The following is a 16,058-nucleotide window of genomic DNA, read 5'->3' as shown; positions in this document are numbered from 1 at the left end:
ACCCTGTTGGGAGTTTTCTATAGGCCTCCGAATAATTACAAAGGTGTAGAGGAAAGGAGAGCAAAGATAATTCTGGATAGGAGTAAGAGTAACAGAGTAGTTGTTATGGGGGACTTCAACTTTCCAAATATTGACTGGAAATACCATAGTTTGAGTACTTTAGATAGGTCAGTTTTTGTCCAGTATGTGCAGAATGGTTTCCTGACACAGTGTGTAGACAAGCCAACAAGGGGCGAGGCCACATTGCATTTGGTACTGGGTAATGAACCTGACCAGGTGTTAGATTTGGAGGTAGGTGAACACTTTGATGATAGTAACCACAATTTGGTAGAATTATTTTAGAGATGGAAAGGGATAAGTATATAATGCAGGGCAAGCGTTATTGCTGAGGAAAGGCGATTATGATGCAGTTAGGCAAGATTTAGGATACATAGGATGGGTTAGGAAACTGCAGGGGATGGGCACAATTGAAATGTGGAGCTTATTCAAGGTACAGCTACTGCGTGTCTTTGATAAGTATGTCCCTGTCAGGCAGGGAGGACGTTGTTGAGCATGGAAGCCATGGTTTACTAAGGAAGTTGAATCTCTTGTCAAGAGGAAGAAGAAGGCGTATGTTAAGATGAGACGTGAAGGCTCAGTTAGGGCTCTTGAGAATTACAAGTTAGCCAGGAAAGACCTAAAGAAAGAGCTAAGAAGAGCCAGGAGGGGACATGAGAAGTTGTTGGCAGATAGGATCAAGGTAAACCCTAAAGCTTTCTATAGGTGTATCAGGAATAAAAGAATGACTAGAGTAAGATTAGGGCCAAGTAATTATAGACCAGTGAGCCTTACTTTGGTTGTGGGTAAAGTGTTGGAAAAGGTTATAAGAGATAGGATTTATAATCATCTAGAGAGGAATAAATTGAGTAGGGATAGGCAACATGATTTTGAGAAGGGTAGGTCGTGCCTCACAGGATACCAAACAAGTGGATGAGGGTAAAGCAATTGATGTGGTGTATATGGATTTCAGTCAGGCGTTTGATAAGGTTCCCCACGGTAGGCTACTGCACAAAATGAGGCATGGGATTGAGGGTGATTTAGCAGTTTGGATCAGAAATTGGCTATCTGAAAAAAGATAGAGTGTGATGGTTGATGGGAAATGTTCATCCTGGAGTTCAATACTAGTGGCGTACCGCAAGGATCTGTTTTGGGACCACTACTGTTTGTCATTTTTATGAATGAGCTGGATGAGGGTGTAGAAGGATGGGTTAGTAAATTTGCAGATGACACTAAGATCGGTGGAGTTGTGGATTGTGCTGAAAGATGTTGTAGTTACAGAGGGAAATAGATAAGCAGCAGAACTGGGCTGAGAGGTTACAAATGGAGTTTAATGCAGAAAAGTGTGAGGTGATTCACTTCGGAAGGAGCAACAGGAATAAAGAGTTCTGGGCTAATGGTAAGATTCTTGGGAGTGTAGATGAGCAGAGAGATCTTGGTGTCCATGTACATAGATCCCTGAAAATTGCCACCCAGGTTGATACGGTTGTTAAGAAGACATACAGTGTGTTAGCTTTTATCGGCAGAGGAATTGAGCTTCGGAGCCACGAGGTCCTACTGCAGCTGTACAAAACTCCGGTGTGGCTGCACGGAGTATTGCATGCAGTTCTAGTCCCCACATTATAGGAAGGATGTGGAAGCTTTGGAAAGGGTTCAGAGGAGATTTAGTAGAATGTTGCCTTGTGTGGAGGGAAGGTCTTAGGAGGAAAGGCTGGGAGATTTGAGGCTGTTTTTGTAAGAGAGAAGAAGGTTGAGAGGTGACTTATTTGAGACATACAAGATAATCAGAGGGTTAGATAGGGTGGACAGTGAGAACCTTTTTCCTTGAATGGTGATGGCTAGCACGAGGGGACATAGCTTTAAATTGAGCGGTGATAGATATTAGACAGATGCCAGAGGTAGTTTCTTTACTCAGAGAGTAAATGGAGTGTGAAATGTCTTGCCTGCAACAGTAGTAGACTCAACAACTTTAAGGGCATTTAAATGATCATTGGATAAAAATACAGATGAAAATGGAATAGTGTAGGATAGATAGGTTTCAGATTGGTTCCACAGATTGGCGTAACATTGAGGTCTGAAGGTCCTGTAGTGCGCTGTAATGTTTGATATTCTAAAGGTATGTGAGAATACGAATATTTTATGGAGGATGACTTTAATCAGCCTGATCTAAATTGGTCTAGATCCAGAATTGGAACGTGTGCTATATGGTTTTATCATGACTCAGTGAACAAGGGACACAATGCTCATCTAGATCTCACAAATGAAGCACACAAAAAAAACAAAGTGCTGAAGAAATTCTGCAGAGAGAAAAAGACAATCTAGCCAGTATGGATATCAGATCATACAAAAATATATTAAATAGATGATCAAAAAGAAAAAAATATTCAAATAAACACGGCAGCAGGGGCAAAACATATAATTTTTTAAAAATCTTTCAAGAGTAGCCCACTGCCTGGGAGAGATGAGAAACAGATTATGAATGGAGGCCAATTCAGGGTAAAATCACCTGGGGAATTTCTCTCTGATTCCTTTAGGAGATCAGTGGTAGTCCAGGAATTTACACTGGCTCTGATAATTCTCCCTCTCTCTTTTAGGCAGTCTGTCAGGATTGAGGATAAGAGTTTCTGCTCTAGTCCCAAGATGACTAAATAGTGTTCATGAAGGTAATGTTGTTCCAATTCCCAAACTTCATTTTGAGTGGGTGGAAGTTAACTGAATTCTGTACAATACCCTCAACTCTATGAGGCAGCCTTCATCACTGCCAGGAATAGGTCTGGTTCTTGCTGAAGGGATAATACACCTCCACTTCTTACAGTGCAATCTGGCACATGCTGATGTGAACTAGAGAAGAGCTGCCATCTACAAAGGTTTCATGCCAATGGAGTTGGACACCATGGACATTGTGGACAGAAACAGATGGTAAGGCCAGAGGATATGCCACACAGAATATTTGGCCATTTCGCCCCCAACTTTTTCTTGGCACTGAACTCTCTTCCTCACACACTCTGCATGACAACCTGATATTACTTAGAGCTGCCAGTCATCTGCTACTGTTTTCTCTTGCCATTAATTGCTAGTGTTCTTTCTCTCCGCACATTTCAAAACTATTGAAGCAATGCAGTCAACCATACAGCATGTGTTCAACTGTAGGTGCACTGCATGGGGTGCTGAATAGTGTTCCATGACAATATAAATGGCTGGCAAAAGCACAGCCCATGATGGGTTGTTTAGAATATAATGAGAGAGACACGGTGTATACATGCAGTGCAGCTCAAAGTATTATCCGATATAATTAGGAATATGTGGAGATTGAGATAAAACAGAATATAGAAAGCTAGTTTAATTTGTGACCAACTGCTTAATTCGAACTAATGTGTATGTGTTCTAAACAAGGCCAGAATGAATGCTGCGTTATAATTCCAGCTAATGGTTATTACTGGACAAGTCAGATCGCAGACTGAAACCTGGCTTGATGGATCATTTTATATATTATTATAGTTGTAACTAGATGGTCTTCCACTAAAATATGAACATGAATATTGTAGATTTGGTTTTAGCAATAAAATGGAAGTTGATTGTGCAAAAGAAATGATAAAATAGTATAAACCATACCATTTACATACAACATAAATTAAATATTTAAAAACATCTAGTAAATTAAAACTCCATTAATCCCAAAAATAATCCTTACAGTTCTCACACCAGACAGAATTATTTTCTCTTTTATATCTATATGGCTTAATTTACCTGTAGTTTAAATTCACATTTTAAGAATGAGGCAGCCTCTTTCCACAGTCATACAGCTGTGGCACGGTGGTTCAGTAGTTAGCACTGCTGCCTCACAGCGCCAGGGACCGGGTTCGATTCCATCCTCGGGCAACTGTCTGTGTACAGTTGTGTGTCTGTGTCTGCATGGGTTTCCTCCCACAATCCAAAGATGTGCAGGTTAGGGTGGATTAATAGGCTAAATTGTCCCATAGTGTCCAAGGATGTGTAGGCGAGGTGCATTAGTCAGGGGTAAACGTAGAGTAGGGGGATGGGTCTGGGTGAGTTACTCTTCAGAGGGTTGGTGTGGACTTGTTGGGCCAAATGGCCTGTTTCCATACTGTAAGGATTCTATGAAACGGAGTTTAGACTATCTCAGATTAAAATAACCAGAATTTTAACCAAACACGCCTTGACAGGAACGTTTAAGCTAAACTCCTTACATTGAGGTAGCCTATTTCTTAACAGTCTTAAACTAACACCTTTTCTCAGGAGCAACTGTTTTACACATTCAGCTTCAGCCACGGTTTCGACAAACTCGTAAACTAAAACTAAAGTACACTTTTTTTCCTAAGCTGTGGGTGCTTCCTCAAGCCCAAAATAATTCCTAAATCTGAAAACGTAAGGCACTATACTGCTTACTTTGCGCACTGTAAACTCCCAATGCTAACAAATTCCCTTTAACCTTCGTAAGCTATCTGTTTCAGACTGTTTTTTGAAATAATTCACATGGCTTCAGAACCACTTTGAAGTTAATCATTAAACCCCCTTCAGACACATAAACTGTACCCATATGCCTCTAGGTCAAATCCAAACTTTAAAAAAAATCATAGAATCCCTACAGTGTGGAAACAGGCCATTTGACCCAACAAGTCCACACAGACCCTCCGAAGAGTAATCTACCCAGAATCATTCCCCTATCCTATTACACTACATTTACTCCTGGTGAATGCACCTAACCTAGACATCCCTGAACACTATGGGCAATTTAGCATGACCAATTTACCTAAACCGCACATCTTGGACAGTGGGTGGAAACTGGAGCAACTGGAGGAAACCTATGCTGACATGAGGAGAATGTGCAAACTCCACACAGACAGTTGCCCAAGGCTGGAATCGAACCCGGGTCCCTGGCACTGAGAGGCAGCAGTGCTAACCACTGAGCCATTGTGCTGCCCATTATATTAAAATTATATTATAATGACATTAAAATGTACACAAATTACCTTACTTCACATTTAGATAATGGCACAATCATCATAAAATCAGAAAATTATAAAAACACAGAGGAGCCCTTTTGACCCATGTGTCTGTGCTTGCCCCCGAAGAAACACATCACTTGGTGCCACTCCATCATCAATTCCTCACAAACCTGCAATTTCTTTCCTTTTCAGGTAAAGACCCAATGTCTTTCTTGCTAATATTACAATTTGTTCTGGTATAGGACAACTTTTGTACCCTTTCTACAACTTGCAATAAGTTTGCAAACTCTAATTTGGCCTCACAATTTAAACTTTATAAAACATTGCTAGGTAAATATAATCATCTTTCAACAGATAGATCTCATAAAATAGGGTTTTTTAAAATCCATAATACATGGTTTCATAACATGAGACTTTATGAACTAACTATTATTGTTTGCACTGAAAACCATTTCCTTGACGTCAGTGATTTATTACCTTTGGGTAAATGCTAATTTATAGTATTGTATGCAGGTAGCTGGTGAGAGAATGATGAGAACGTGAAATTTGCTACCACAGAAAGTCATTGAAACAAATGGATTTAAGGAGAAGCAGGTTAAGCATGTGACAGTGAAGGGAATAGAGGATTATAATGATAGGTTTAGGTTAGGAAAGTTGGGAGGGGTCTCAAGTGGAACATAAATGCAGTATAGATTGAACCAAATAGTCTGTTTCTGTCTGTTCTGAAGAAGAGTTATACTGGACTCAAAATATTAACTCTGTTTCTCTCTCCACAAAAGCTGCCAGATCTGCTGAATTTCTTCTACGTTTCCAGCTTATAAATTGCCTGCTTTTGTGCTGCATTGCCCATGTAAATCATCCTAGTCAAATGTGGTCACATTTTTTTTTAACATTCTTCTTTCCTTTGTTTTCTATTGGTGTTTAAATGCATCCAGTCAGCCAGATCCAGTTATTTCCATCCAATGATGTTTGGGATAACTGCACTACACTTCCATTACTAACTTTGATTCTATACCTAAAGCAGAATTGTTAAACCATCCAAACAATATCTAAACATGGGCCAGCACTATATATTAGAAACAAAATTGCTGGGAGAACACAGCAGGTTTGGCAGCACCTGTGAAGTGGAAACAGAGTTGCCAGCAACTTTCAGGTTCAGTGACCTTGCAGCAAGAAAAAAGTTGGTATATATGCTGAAGATGGGGGAGGGGAGGAGGGGGTGAACAATAGGTTGAGATGAAGCCCAGAGAGAGAGAGAACAACAGTTGGACCAACACAGGAATTGGTAAAGGTTAGCCTAGGGAATCAATAGCTACTGACAAAGGGATGGTTGTGATAGCAGCCCATGTGATGACAAGGCCTGCTGTGTGGGGGTTGGGGTAAAGGTAGGGAAGAAGGTGTCTCAAACCTGAAAATTATTGAACTCAATATTGAGTCCTGAAAGCTGCTGGGTCCCCAAGTGGAAAATGAGATGCTGTGCTTCCAGCATGAGCTGAGCTTTGTTGGAGCACTACAGCAAGCCTGAGACAGAGATGTTGGCCAGAGAACACTGGTGTGGTGAAGCAGCAGACAACAGGAAGCTCAAGGTCATTTTTATGAACAGAACAAAGAGGTTCCACAAAGTAGTTGTCCAGTTTGTGTTTTGTCTCCCCAGTCTAGAGGAGACCACATTGTGAGAAGTGAATACAGGTACACTAGACTAGATTGAGTTAAGTGCAGGTAATTCGCTGCTTCATCTGGAAGGTGTCTGTGACCTTGGATAGTGAGGAGGGAAGAAGTAAACAGGCAGCACTGGATATTGTCAGCTGCCATAGTAATTCCAGTTAGTAGTGTATTAGCTCTGCCACTATAATCCTAAATTGTTGTTTCTGCCAATCTTGACAGGACCTTTCACAGCATGAATCAATTTGCAGGCTTTAAGGAATTCTTGGCTTATCAAATAGCATTCTTTCCTCTGACACTGAAAGACTTAAATAAATGGTGAGACATTAGCAAACAATTATGTAAAACACATTGAATTGTCATCTTGTTTGTCAGTTTGTGAATATGAATTAATTCTTCAAGAGAAATTAAATAATGTATTTAAAGAAATTTTAAGAAAATTTCAATTTTCCAATTGGGATGGGCAGGAATCCCATTGTCTATGGAGATATTCATTGATCCTGGTTACACTTCCAACTCCACAGGCACCAGCATACTGGAAAATCTAACTGGAAAATAAAGACATACAATAATAAAGCGATGGAATGCCCTGATCTCTGTCCTGTTGTCGAATGGTTGTAACTATAAAGAAGTTACTTTAAAGAGAAAACATCAAGGCAACAGATATAAAGCAACAGGTAGGATAAGCAGTGTAACTACATAACTTCAGCAATATAGGCAATATAAGGAGGGAGAAATTAAAAATAATTTGTCAGGGAACAAGGAAACAGAGAAATAATAAAATAATATGTGGCATAGGTTGGTCAGCAAGTATGTATCTGGGAAGAACTGACATTTTCAGGAAGCCACCTAAATGACAATCAGCTGAAAATATAATTTATAATTGTCTACTCTAAGGATTCCTGAAGAAGGGCTAATGCCCGAAACGTCGATTCTCCTGTTCCCTGGATGCTGCCTGACCTGCTGCGCTTTTCCAGCAACACATTTTCAGCTCTGATCTCCAGCATCTGCAGACCTCACTTTCTACTCTAAGGTTATAACAGTTTGCCTTTACAAAATAAATTGCAACTAGTAGCTGTGTTCATAGTTTTCATGTAAAGCATTTGAGGTTTTGATGGCAATTACCGGGAATTCTGGTTTTATAATTTCTGCCTTGACTGGAATGGCCCAGTTTGGGCATAATGGCCTACCTTACATATGACCCTGCCCCCACCACCCCCTTTATCTGCAGCTTCCCCTACAGCCACCCCAAGTCCTGAAGAAGGGTTACACCCAAAATGTCGACTTCTCCACCTCCTGATGTTGCCTGGCTTGCTGTGTTCTTCCAGCCTCCTGCCAGGTTATTTTGGATTTCAGCATCTGCAGTTTTTTTAGTCTCTCTCTTACATATAAGGCTCCCTACTAAGACGTAGGATGGCAGGGGAGGGGGAGAGAGTGGCAAGAGGTTAGAGGGAGATGTGGCATTGTCAATCATGGAGAATACTCCTATCTAGATCAACTAACACACCAGTGACAAAGGAATTGGAAAACAGAGCCTAAGATGTTTTCATTGATTGCCATTTTCTGATCTGTTACAACATTGGAAATCAAGACTACATTGGTGTACACAAATATTGAAAAAAAATGGCTCTTCTTAATCTTTAGACCATTTCTCATTATTCTTACCTTTCCAACTTTTATCTCATGATGAAGCTGTTGGTCAAGATCAAATAAATCTGGAAGTTCAAATAAATACAAAGACATAAACCAATTGATGAGTAATTGGCAAATGGAATTCAATTTATGTATATGTGAGGTGCTGCATTTTGATAAGAAAACCACTTAATGCTTTTTAAAAAAAAAAATTCATATAATGGGAGGTCGGGGGTAATGTTGTCATTGGCTAGGCCACCATCTTCTCCAAGGCATTCTTCTTATCCTGGAGAAGATGGCAACAAGCTGTCTTCTTGAACCACTGCAGTCCAATGGGTGTAAGTAAAGGAAGAATTTCCAGGATTTTGACCCAGTGATAGTGAAGGAATGGCAATATATTTCTGAGTCAGGATGGCTTGGAGGGGAATTTGTAAGTGGTGGTGGTCTAAGGTACCTGCTGTCCTTGTTTATCGAGGTGGTAAAAACCCTGGGCTTGGAGTCTTCGTGATTTTTTGTAGTGCATTTTTTTATATGGTATACACTGCTGCCACTGCATTGGTAGTGGATGAAATGAACACTGAAAGTGTTAGATGAGTGCTTGAATAGTGAGACTGAAATAGGACAGAAGAGTGAAGGAATTTGGGAGTTGAAATATGCAAATTAGTGTGCTTGATAAGACTGTAGCTGTTCCATATTTCTACCAAAATAAAAATAAAACGTGTTATGATTTTGGATATATTTGCTAATCGCTACATTATACTATATTGCCTCTTGTTTCCTGTTCCTTTAGTGACTTTTTTTCTGGCTGATGATCTGTGCTTGTATTATTGTGATTGAGGCAAGGCTGGGCAGACAGGTAGTAAGCATGGCACTGATTAAATTTTAAGTGAACCCTCCCATCTTCAAAGACCTGCTAGTTCAGCCACATGTGTCATTGTGTTTCACTGAAGTGTAGGAGATTGAGAGGTTTATAAAATAATGAGGGTACAGATAGGGTTAATGGTAATTGTCTTTTCCCTAGGATGGGGGATTTCAAGACTAGGGGGCATATTTTTAATGGCAGAAAAGAGAGATTTAAAATAGACATGAGGGATAAATGTTTTACACAGAGGGTGGTTTGCGTGTGGAATGAGCTTCCTGAGGAAATGGTGGATGTGGGTACGATTACAACATTTGAAAGACATATGGAGAAGTACACAAATAGGAAAGGTTGAGAGGGATATGGGCCAGGAGCAGGCAGGTGGGACGAGTTTAGTTTGGGATTGTGTTTGGCATGGATTCGTTGGACTGAAGGGTTTGTTTCTGTGCTGTACGACTCTAACTATGTTCTGTGAAAATACTGTGCATTCTGCCTATCCAGTCACTTGAGCAGAAGTATAATTTCTTGAATTTAATATGATAAAGTTGGAAACATGTTGCTGTTCAAGAATTCATGAAGGATCCAATCAGAACAGCTAGCATTTATATGGTAACATTTAACTTGATAAAACCTCTCAAGGCACTTCATAGAAGCATTCTAAATCAAAATATCACCGAGCCAAACAGGGAGAACTTCCATCAGTTGACCAAATACTTACTTAAAGTCTTAAGAATGTTATAATTGAGGAAAATGAGGGAGTAAAGTGGAGAGATGTAGGGGGAATTTCTAAGTTCAGGGTCTAGAGAGCTGAAGATGTGGCCAGCAATGTTGGTGCACTTAAACCTAATGATAGTCAGTGGCTAGAATTAGGAGAATATGCTCAGGTGGGAGGAGTGAAGTCATGGAGAACTTTGAACACAAAAATTAGGTTTTCAAATTCAAGCTCCGCCTAATTGTGATCTCGTGTGGGTCAGTGAGTGCAGGAGTGAGGGTGAATGGGATTTAGCGCAAGTTAAAATGCTGTCAGCGGAGTTTTGGATGGCTTCAAATTTATGAAGGGTAGAATGTGGAAGTCCAATCAGGAATGCATTGGAATAGTCAAATCTACAGGGACAAAAATACTCAGCAGGGGCTTAAGCGGCTAATGTTACAAAGGTAGAAATAGGCAGTCCTAGTGATGACACTGTTTTGTGGCTGAAGGTTCATATATATGTCACTGAGCATGTGCATAACAAAGTTCAGCTTCAGACAATTGCCAGGGAGAGGATTAAATCTGTGGCTTATGTGTAAAGCTTGTGGCCAAAGATAGTATGTCTCTTCTTCCTGATATTTAATTGGAGGACAGTTTCAATAATTTTTGCTGGTGTTTAAATTCAATTTCTGAACTTAGCATGTTACCTTGTGAAGTTGGAACATTCAATTCAGTCATCTGGAAAAATAATAAAGTAAAATGAAATGACATGCTCTATAATGACAGCTAGCCTAAATATTCATTTATGTCTGCTCTGGCCAAAGACAGGTCCTTGCTCATGGTCTGCTGATACTCATCCTCAGCAGTTTTGACTGTGGCGGTATGCCATTGTCTTCCACCTGTCAGAGGCTGGCTTCAAATCTGCTTCAGCTGAATAGGAATCAAACCTGCACTATTGACACTATTTTGAAATACACATTAGTCATATTGCCACAGAGCTAATCGGACCAGCCTAAATATAAACAATTCCAATTCATGAGCTCTGACTGTAACTCATGGCAGGATTCATACAAATTAAGGAAGATGTGAATGTCAAATTTCCCCAGATAGCGCCTGTTTACAATAAGCAATTCTAATGCCAGGGCATTTAACAAAATAGTTTTATGGGCTGACCACTCAATTACATTAGGATTGCACAATTTATGGGTAGCCTCCCAGTTAAGGTGGGAATAGCTGTTTAAATAGACTGCATCTGGTACTGTGCACTTTTGCACTTCACTGTTACACAGCTGCACACCACAATGAGAAGAGCTAGGAATTCAAAGTTTGTTTGTGGTCTGCAGTACTTCATTCAGGTAGAGTGTGTTCGCACATCTTGTCCCATCCAATATAAATCAAATTTGGGCACTATTCAATTCAATCCTTTGTCTCTCTCAAGAATAACAGCAACATTCCTTTTAAGGTCCAGCTTCTGTCATCGCACAAAAATTTCCTCCCTCCATTGTATCCTTCAATCTGCATAATTTCTGTACAATTAAAAGATCAATACTGATTTGGAACAACAATTTTCTATTTAAATATGTTCATAAACAGTATGAGCAAATGAATTAAAATAATCCCCACCATGACTTTGGAATTTTGTACACTTTAATATCATGATGGTTTACTTAAAAGAAATTTGATAATTACCTCTCCAGTTAGCAATCGTTTCGGAGCAGATTTCAAAAACTGGTAATATGTGTTCAGTGCTCCACGATTTGTCAGAGTGATGGTCCGAGTAATTGTTTCACCAATAGTATGGCATCCAAAATCTATAACTTGCTTATCTACAACGAGCTGTAGGAACAAATATAAAGTTGTAACACAGAGCAGATTGATGTATATATTTGAACAAAACTTTCTACAGAATATGTAAGTTTGATCTTTCTAGTTAACTATAGACTTTGGATTCAATTGTAAACACTCAGCCTATGCAGAAAGTTTAAAGCAATTTGAAAAGCCAACACAGATACAATGTCACATTTTCTCCTTGGCCTTTTTCCTTTTCATTCTGAAGACCTGACCTCTCCTGTGATATTAATCTGGAAATATTGGTTGGTGACAGTGATGTATGTATGAGTACTTGACACATTTATATGAAATAGATTTCATTTTACTTTAGCAGCAAAATAACTTGATTTTAGATAGATATATGGTGCCTGTTAAAAAGCACACCTATATATGAAAACAATAACTACTTTGATTAGTAATAGTGCAGATAATAAATCTGAGCAATGTTCTACTGGTCCTAGCAGATATTTATTCTTGTGAATACTGGTAGGCCATTTCCATTGCCCTCATCAGTATGCCAAAGGCCAAAGCCAACATCCACAACAAATAATGGTCAGGACGTGATCTTGCCTATCCTTAGTCTCCGCACATTGTAAGCTATTTCAGTTGTCTTGCTGCCTGGAGAAGCTGAAAAGAAGGAACTCAACATGGGAATCATTCCCTGGATTTAACTTGGAGTACTTCTAATCTACATAATTTAAAAATATAAGAATATCTTTTACCCATCCAAATATAAAAAAATTAGCACCTTTGAAATAAAGTAAATTTGGAACAAAGGATTCCTTCAAATTGATTGGAACATTGTTTTGAATTTTATCCCTACAAGTGACTGAGGTGCTGCGAGACAGCAGTACTAAGCACTAAGCCATCGTGCTGCCCCTCTTTTCTCCATTGAATTTGAGCTCCAGATCAGTTCATTAAGTTGGAACTAAATTACTGTCATAAGGAAAAAATCTTTTGCTTTCTACTTTCCCTTTCTCTTAGATTACAATTGGGAAGAACAAGATAAGTAATATGCCTCTGAAGATGTTGAACTCTTGTTATGACTCTGTGTTCTACTCTTCTACTGTTAGCTGTCAAGAAATGGACATAACATAACTTGTTGAGGTTTCAGTAGTTAAATAACTGAGAATAACAATACCACAGTTTGCTTTTTCACTTTTAAAGTAATCAAATCAACAAGACACAGTGGATGTTCCTGACAGCATCACTGAGGCAGACATCTACAACTCTGCCTTGCAGTCTTGGAGCCTTTGTCTTTGGCCTTGTTTATGAAGTATCTCAGAGTTTCCGTGGATAGAATTTGGTAGGAGTATTTATTATAATAGCCCAGGTATCGTAATGGAATTAGGGAGAAGTTAGTTTGTCTTTGTACATTTCATTTCAAATAATAAATATAACAATGACAAAGGTGCACATGCATTGTGTCAAGACTTACATCACATTTTTTAGTTGTACAATAAAGTGGAACAGCAAAGGAACCAATATGAGTCCGAAACATTATTTCTCCTTCAAAATCTTTATTAACCTGAATACAAACATAAAAATAATCTTCATGGATTTATGCACGAAATATCAAACTTTTTTCTTCAACAATGGCTACTCAAAAAAGGATAATCCTACATTCTTCTTATAAATTTATTTGAATGTTTTTCTGTAAAGGTTTTGTAAAACGTACAGTTTTCTTTGCATCATCTGACCTATTTCTGTAAATAATCAGCTGTATATTTCTCCTAATTGGTCAGTGTTAATCTCTGTCTTCTCAATTTAGCCCTTAAACATTTTGCTAAGTATCTTTCATAATTTGCATCACCTTCTACTGCATGTTTCCCCTATGCTTTCTTTCCCTATCTTACTGCCAATTTTCACTGGCAAAATATCACATACATGTGTCTTGCATAAATAGTGTCCCGGAATATTCTGCCTGATCCCTCACAGATTTCAGCTCCTTGCATTAGGACATCATGATGAAGAAAATTATATTTCAAAACTCACTTGGAAGGGTTCAGACAGGAAGGCAAGGTAAACGTATGAAAATTAAGCTAATTTTTAAAATATATTTTTCTATGTTTCAAATGGGCCTGGGCTCACACTGACCCTTTATTCATGATTTTTCCCTGAACACCAGATTTCCAGAGACAGAAGCAAGTGAGTCCCCATGATTTCTGTGTCTTAATGAGGGAGTGCTGCAACGTAAGATATACTGTTACATTGAAACACCCTTAATTGAAATTTCATTAATTGCTTAACCAGGAAGAGTTGAAAAATTCCCTAACACTACTTAAGGATGACCATGGAAATCTTCTGGTGTGATGGTCAATAATAATCTCTCAACCAGTAAAAAACAAAACATTAGCGACTGAGTTGTCCTATTCACTATTTGTGTGACATTATTGCATACAAATTCACTCCAACCTACACTATGTATCAAAGCCATAAATAATCTGTTACTGTGAGGAATGTTTAAATATTTTGAGGGTAAACAAGACGGAATATAAATGCAAGTTCTATTTTGCCAGTATTTATGTTTGGTTGCAAATTTTTCAGTTATACATGAAAACAAAAATGGAGAAGTATGGAAATGATACTACTTGGAATTTTAGAAAAGCAATATAACGAAGAAAAAATTGTAATTTATATTCCATTAATTCAGGTGGAAGGAAAAATCAGGTGGTCTACTACCAGCCGAGAATCTTCCTGCCTGATTCTCACTCATCCAAGTGATACTTAACATAAGGCGGTAAGAACAAAAATCTACCCCAGCCTGGCTAGAAATATTTGTGGCTCAAGAAGAGAGAAATTGGATAGTTAATGTGGATTTAATCAACAATCACAATTCAATAGTATTTTAAAAGCATTATAAAAACTATTCAAAGTTCTCTTATAGCTCATTGTTACTGAAATACATTATAAAACAAAAACAGTTAGTGCAGGGGAAACACAGCATTTGTACAGAGTAAAATAAAATTAATGTTTTCAGTCCAGTGCCCCTCATCAAAACTTGCCCCTGAAGTTGAAATGTTAATTTTGTTTGTCTATCTATAGATATTATCAGATTTGCTGAGTTTCTCCTGCACTTTGTGTTTTTGGTTTTGATTTCCACCATCCTCAATTTTTTGATTTTATTCTACACCAGAGATGCATTCTTAACCTACATGGTTATTTTAAGGTCTTTCAGTACTTTTCACCAACTTGCTTTTTATGATTTTTGTGATATTCTAATGTATGTAGCTAAATGACTCTGTATTTTTCAATAGCAGATACATTTGAAGGTTTCCGAGGTCAATGCTTAGAATGGATGGTTGTCCAACGAGGGAACTAATTTATATACAGCTTTTATAACTGGACCTTTTGAAAGGAAAGAAGTTGAAATTCAGTTACAAGACTCACTTTTATACTCCACAACCACCTGATGAAGGAGCAGCGCTCCGAAAACTAGTGCTTCCAAATAAACCTGTTGGACTATAAACTGATGTTGTGTGATTTTTAACTTTGTACACCTTTATTTGCACAGTCTTAAGGCTTATAGAGTTATTAGTGAACCACTTGACTAAAAAAAACATTCCAGTGGCTATTTTTACTCCCAAAATACTTGTGGCACATATGTCTTTCATCATGCATATATTTCTTCTTACCAGAGGTTTGAAAGTCACTGCCATCTCACAAGACATACCAGCTGAAATCTGACCTGGAGGCTTGAAGCTAGGAATAAATAAATATAATAAAACACTAGGTAACAAGAAACTTTATAAGACAGCAACTATATTCTAAATCTGCAACCGTCATCAAGAAACTAGAAGATGCTGTTTCAAGAAAGATAACTGTAGAATGGGATGGAATGTATGTTTGGGACAAATATAATCACAATCCCTTTAAAGCCAACGGTCATCTAGAATATTAGCTGATTGGTTTTCAGGACAAAATTTGACAGTTCTTCAAGTTTTCTTTTAGCTTCCAATCAAAACCTTTCTGAAATTTTGGCAAAAAAAAAACAAAGCAATTATATAACTGACATATTGATGTACAAAATTGGGTCGATAAACCATCCCAAACATAATAAACTCGACAATGGGTGGTAGCATGAATTGTGACACTTATTCTGGAACAACCACACATCCCAAAGACAACTGGAACAAACTCACTTACTGTCTTGCACAAGCTGGATATAACACAAAATGGAGTATGTTGAGTTTCCTATGATTTTGCTACTTTATAAAAAGCAACTGAATTTGCTTGAATAGGTTAAGTTGAGGTAGTCAGTCAGTCACTGTTACTGAGATGACTGAAATAATTGAATGCAATAAAACAGAAGAACAATCAGGCAACGGATCACATAGGCAAATAGGAATATCAACAGGATTTTTTTTACTTCAAATTTCAT

The 16,058-nt window shown here is 38.3% G+C and overlaps 1 protein-coding gene across 3 annotated transcripts in view; it reads right to left on the bottom strand.

Annotated features, from left to right (window-relative positions):
• cfap74 (cilia and flagella associated protein 74) overlaps positions 1-16,058 on the bottom strand; it is a 219,223-nt gene that overhangs the window by 100,820 nt on the left and 102,345 nt on the right. For 2 of the 3 annotated variants that reach the window (XM_043676311.2, XM_043676312.2), the window contains exons 15-19: positions 15,313-15,379; positions 13,116-13,205; positions 11,537-11,683; positions 10,555-10,585; positions 8,331-8,380 (exon numbers count right to left, since the gene is read on the bottom strand). In XM_043676311.2, the coding sequence (XP_043532246.2) occupies positions 8,331-8,380; positions 10,555-10,585; positions 11,537-11,683; positions 13,116-13,205; positions 15,313-15,379 (385 nt within the window). The remainder of the gene's footprint in view (positions 1-8,330; positions 8,381-10,554; positions 10,586-11,536; positions 11,684-13,115; positions 13,206-15,312; positions 15,380-16,058) is intronic. The other variant, XM_087980219.1, reaches the window with a different exon arrangement.

This window comes from Chiloscyllium plagiosum, unplaced genomic scaffold (assembly GCF_037043375.1).
Source record: "Chiloscyllium plagiosum isolate Xiang-an unplaced genomic scaffold, Cpla_swu_hap1 HiC_scaffold_37, whole genome shotgun sequence".
In the NCBI taxonomy this organism is placed as follows: domain Eukaryota; kingdom Metazoa; phylum Chordata; class Chondrichthyes; order Orectolobiformes; family Hemiscylliidae; genus Chiloscyllium; species Chiloscyllium plagiosum.
Note: the sequence above shows the minus strand (reverse complement) of the source record. Positions and strands in the feature narration are given on the sequence as shown.